Here is a 5,345-nt window from a genome sequence, read left to right on the forward strand (position 1 = left end):
GTTGTTTCAGCGGCAGCTCGTCCTCACTGAAGCCATTAATGACTTTCCTGCAGAGAATTCAGCAGAAAGGACGTGATTATTTTGGCCTCTTTCGCGCGTGAGAGTCGGTGTCCAATTTATTTGAGCTCATATCCGTTTGAAGTGAGTGTTTGTGTTGTTTGAGCCACGCCGCAGCGTTGCTCAGTCAACATTTGCGCTGAGACAAATTATGGAAAACTTAGCGCATAAAAATCTCATTGATATTGGCCTCTTGTTTGATATGTGTTCAGAAAAATGCAAAATGTTATTCAGATCATTGCCTCAGATCAGTCGTGGCAGAAGTGAAGTGAGGATTGGGAGGGTAATGGCTGCAAACAAGCTACAGCTGGGCAAACGCAGGAGGCATATTGTAGGAGCTATCTAGTGTGTCACTGCCTCCAAGTGGCGACCATGAATGCTGCACGATTTGCGAGCCTTCCTTTGACCCTAAATCATTCTTCGTCACTCTGACTCATCGGCCATGAATTATGAGATGATTCAAAAGCAGGAGCGCAGTCGTCGTCTTCAGCGTGAGTGGAAGCAGAAGAGCATTAGCCCGAGACCTTGGCCGGTGTTCATCAAACGTAGTACAGAAAACGTCGTTTTAAGAGTCACAAGGCTGAAGAGGGCCTCGATCTTCCTCCCACATTGAGTCATAACGGCAAAGTCGGGTCAACAACAGTGAGGATTAAGGGCAAAAGGAAAGTTTGGGTCTAATCTTTTAATGATCATGTAATACTTCTTTATAATACTGTATTATTTGTCAGCTTTATTTATTCATGGAGCTCAAACTCCCATTTGCAAGAACTTCCTCAATACATTCCCACTCATTCAGACCCAAATATTCCCAGTACACTGGAGGATTTTAAAATCATGCATAGTTTATTTGTGCCATATATATCGGTTGTTTATATGTGAAATAAAAAAAATATTTGATATACAAGCTTGTCCCCAAAAAGGTTGGGACACCATGTAAAATGTAAATAAAATCATAATGCAATGATTTAGAAATCACAGAAACTCCAAAACTCTGACTGAAAAGAACACAAAGACGACACCGGAAATGCTGAAACTGAAAATTCATTTAGATTTTGGTGGTAGTAACATTTAAAAACAGCTGGGACAGGTCATGTTTATCGCTGTGCTACATCATCTCTTCTAAAGCTGCTTCAGTTTTTAAAAATGGAATGTTTTCAATACTCAAAATAAGGATACGGCAGATACTAAGGCTTATTTTGAATATTGATTACTGTGTGACTATTGTACTAAAAAATAAGACACAGCATAAATATTGGCAATATTGGAACATAGTAAACATCTGCTTTTTCTTCGATTAATATGTGTCCTGTGGTGTAAGAATGACAGTGTTTTTTTTGATTGGCAAATCCCTCTGTTAAAATAAAAGTGTTCAGAAATATGAAAATAGGATTTGAGAGAATTTATATATTAATTAAAAGCATCAGAAACAGAATTATTATCAGAACTATAATATGTGGAATCCTTCTGCATAATATCAATCCGTAAGAATTATAAAACATGACACAATGAGGTTTCTTAATTTGAATTTTTGCCGTGCGTGTTGCTTTATTATCATCCTTATATCAGAATTAAATCAAGCCATGGGCAGATGGAAGCACAGCGCCTCGCTGTAGAACCGATAGAGGGCGCCCTTGTCAAGATTATTGCATCTTCATGCTCCTTTCAGATCTATGTCATCATGAGATATGAAAAAGATTACAAATTAATTATATTTGAAAGTGGACAATCTATATTGTTCCACAAGTAAAGGCCAGTTCGCAGGTGTTTTGTCAGTGTAAAGAAGAAGAGGAGTGTGTAACCGTCTCAACATTAAACCCCCGCCCAGTCAGAGCAGATGGCATTTCCTAACCAATCAACATTTCAGATTCTATTTCCCAATCGGTTTTATATTTGTATGTAAAGTGGTCGAATATTTGAAGAGATCAACAAATGGTTTGAAATTCATGATTAGGAACACTGGTGGGGAGAAAAAGTACAAAAATATCCTTTTCCACAAACTGAGAGCAGATTTGAACAATATGGAATAAAAACAAACGCTATGACCTTTACTGAGATTTTGATTATTATTATTTTTGTGTTGGTGAAGAAGTTGTGTTTAATGATTGCTTTTTGAGAGCAGAGGTATTTTCTCATTGTAATTTATAAGCATTTTTATTTTCTGCCGTATTAAAACAGAAAGGAACACTATGGCAAGTTAGAAGGAAATACAATAACTGTATAATAAGTTTCTGGTGAACGGTGTCGGGCACATTCAAGCATAGCAATCTGAATTAGAAGTAATTGTACCTTGTAAATAAAAAAATGGTTATGCTACGTCACTTTTGGAAAGTATTATTGTTGATGGTTTGTTGATATAGTATTTATTACTTTATAGCTACTTGAATATTTTTTTTATTGAAAAAAACAGATTTTATAGCAAGTATATGAAGTAATACGAATAGAAAGCTGGGGAGGATAAAGTACAGTGTTTACATATTTGTTATAAGTACAATATATAAACAGAAAAATAGTCTATTCTGGTTCACAGTTTTATATACTTAGATACATAGGATGACAGATATTTTCTATTACGTGAATTTGGTGATAAAACTGTTACTCCTTCAGGTTAAAGGTGTGTTAGCTTTAGTTTTAGTTAAATACGGTACAACCACTGTTTTAACAACACTTCTATTAAACCACTCTAAGTACCTTTATTAACATTATCCGAACACTTGGTTTTATTTTCTAAAAATGTTGTTGCAATAAAAAAAATAACAAAAATAAAAAACAGATCACAAGCACAATGAATCTAAACACATTGTGTTTTGCAAACTCATCAAATACGAGTTCCTCAATCACTCAGGAAACAGAGTAAAATAAAAACACTCAGGCTTTCAAAGATCCTATCTGTGCTTTTAATAAAACAATAGTATAGTTGTGCCACATCAAATCTGACCACGGATCAAGTCGTCATGGAAACAACACCTTCCCGGCTGGAAAAGAGGGCAATTCATTCAGGATTGGAGGAAGTTTACCAGCAGCCTGCTACATACAGTATCTTTCATGTGCTACAAGTACAATCATAATTATTATAAAGTTATTCTGACCCCATTGATAGATTGGAAAAGGATTTATGGAATGTGCTTGGTCAAAGTTCTTTAAGGCTTATTTTTTGTATACAGTATATATATATATAATAGTGTGATGGCATCATTATGTTGAGTTGGGTCCACTGAGGGTTAATGACTTAACTTCACTGAGCAGTTAAACAGTCATGTTTGTTAAACCTGCAGATTAAAAGGCCAACAGTTTTACATGTTTATCGTGCTCGTACATTCACTTTGTGCTATACATTCTCTTTAGCATGCACTGCCCTTTGGCTTACATGCAGCAGAACCACCAGCATAAATGACATCAAGAGAGAGAGAGAGAGATTATCAACCTCGCTTGGCAGATAAAATGATTTCTAAAAGCCACAACAGACAACTTGTTCATGTTGATGAAACTAGTGTTTTCTGAAATGCAGGGGGGGGGGGCAATGTGGATATAATGGATATAAAAATATAGTCATTGAAAATACTGTTTCCTGACAACAGAGATCTTTAAACCGACTTCCTTCTCGAGCAAGGGAACTCCTGGAAGCTGTATCCCGGTGAGAGTGTGCTTCCTGGGGAAGAGAGTCCCGTGTTGTCCCTGGAACCTGCGGGCGAGCAAGCCTGGATCCGGTAGGAGACCGAGTTGTAGTACGCAGAATTGATGTGGCAGCCGTGGCGCTCACTGTGGGACATCGCAGGACTGTCACTAAACCCCAAGCGGTGGCAGACGCAGAACCAGAGGGAGCTGAGGTTCGACTCCAGCCTGCGTCTCCCCGTGTTGAGGTTCAAACGCAGCCTGTGTCTGCAGGGGCTTCTTTCCGTCTCCTGATCCTCCACTGGGGAAGCAATGAGGTTGATGCGGCTGGTTCCCTCCTCCATCGGGAGGAAAAGGGTGCTGTGGCTGTGACTGTGCTCCACGCTGCTCCCGTTTCCCCCACCGTGACGCTCCTCTCCCACGTGGAGACCCTCAGCTCTGTCCAGGAGGCGCCTGTCCCTCTTCAGTGACGCCCTCTCTTGAGCATCTCTCCTCTCATCCTCAGTGTTCATGGTGAGGAAGCGGAGCACGACCAGGTTCAGGAAGGCCCCGATGACAGTCAGCCCCACCAGGATGTACATGAAGCTGAACGCCACGTAGGGCGTTTTCTCCTGGAGGTCCTCGTTTTTCTGCAGGGCCACAAAGTCCCCGAAGCCAATAGTCGTGAGCGTGATGAAGCAGTAGTAGTAAGCATGGAAGAAGCTCCATCCCTCAAAGTGGGAGAAGGCTGCAGCCCCGACACACAGCGTGCCCATGCAGGACAGGAAGCCCACGAGGACCATGTTTTCCATGGAAACCCCAGTGCGTCGGAGGCGCAGGCACTTTTTCGTCAAGTGTAGGAGACAGCGGACAAATGTGTTCATCCGTTCCCCGAGGCTCTGGAACATGACCAGGGTGAGAGGGATGCCCAATACGGCGTAGAACATGCAGAAGACCTTCCCAGCGTCTGTCCCCGGCGCTGCGTGGCCGTAACCTGAAGGCAGAGGGACGGAAATGAAAGAAACTCTGTGATGGCAAAACATCGACTCTTATTTCACTAGTCTGAAATTTAAATAAGCATCAAAATGTTCCAGCAGCAGATGCTACTGAGGAGGCAGAGCAGCTTCACCGCTCGTTAACTTACCGATGGTGGTGATGACGGTTAAGGCGAAATAAAAAGACCCCGCGAATTTCCACTGTCTCCCGGCGCGATGCGGCTCCGCTTGCAGCGCCACTCTCTCGATCTCCCGGTAGTCGTACTCGGAGAAGCGGTACTTCTTCTTCATGTCGGTGCGCTTCTGCTCCAACATGCGTCTGCGGGAGATCTCCGAATCCGACTCCAGCGCGTCAAACACCGCGGCGCCGACCAGCAAGTAGGAGAGCATGCAGAGAATGAGCGACAGGGTCCGGACGTTCTGCTTCTTCATCCTCGGCGTCGGCGCGGATCTCAGGCGCTGCTGCGCTCCGGCGCGGACTGACTCCACATCATGGTTGCAGCCTGTTGCATGGAATGGAGCGGCGGCAGGGACGCGCAGCAAAACTCACATTAGAAAAATCTGTCCTGCCGGGCTCAGATTTGTTGTTTATGTGTGATAAACAAATAAGTAAACAAACATCCATGGAGGATATCCGGCTGATATTACGCACTGAGAGAGAGATCGGTGATCTCAATAAGCGTGGCCTCAGCGCGCCTCTTCGCA

General features: G+C 42.5%; 1 protein-coding gene across 1 annotated transcript; it reads right to left on the reverse strand.

Annotated features, from left to right (window-relative positions):
* Window positions 1–3,638: 3,638 nt before the first annotated feature.
* kcnk15 (potassium channel, subfamily K, member 15) lies at window positions 3,639–5,078 on the reverse strand. The gene is made up of 2 exons (XM_068748806.1): window positions 4,790–5,078; window positions 3,639–4,639 (listed from the first exon to the last, which is right to left on the reverse strand). Exons 1-2 carry the CDS (start codon window positions 5,070–5,072, stop codon window positions 3,639–3,641), a joined length of 1,284 nt encoding a protein of 427 aa, XP_068604907.1. The 5' UTR covers window positions 5,073–5,078.
* Window positions 5,079–5,345: the final 267 nt, after the last annotated feature.

This window comes from Brachionichthys hirsutus, chromosome 2 (genome assembly GCF_040956055.1).
Source record: "Brachionichthys hirsutus isolate HB-005 chromosome 2, CSIRO-AGI_Bhir_v1, whole genome shotgun sequence".
Lineage (NCBI taxonomy): Eukaryota > Metazoa > Chordata > Actinopteri > Lophiiformes > Brachionichthyidae > Brachionichthys > Brachionichthys hirsutus.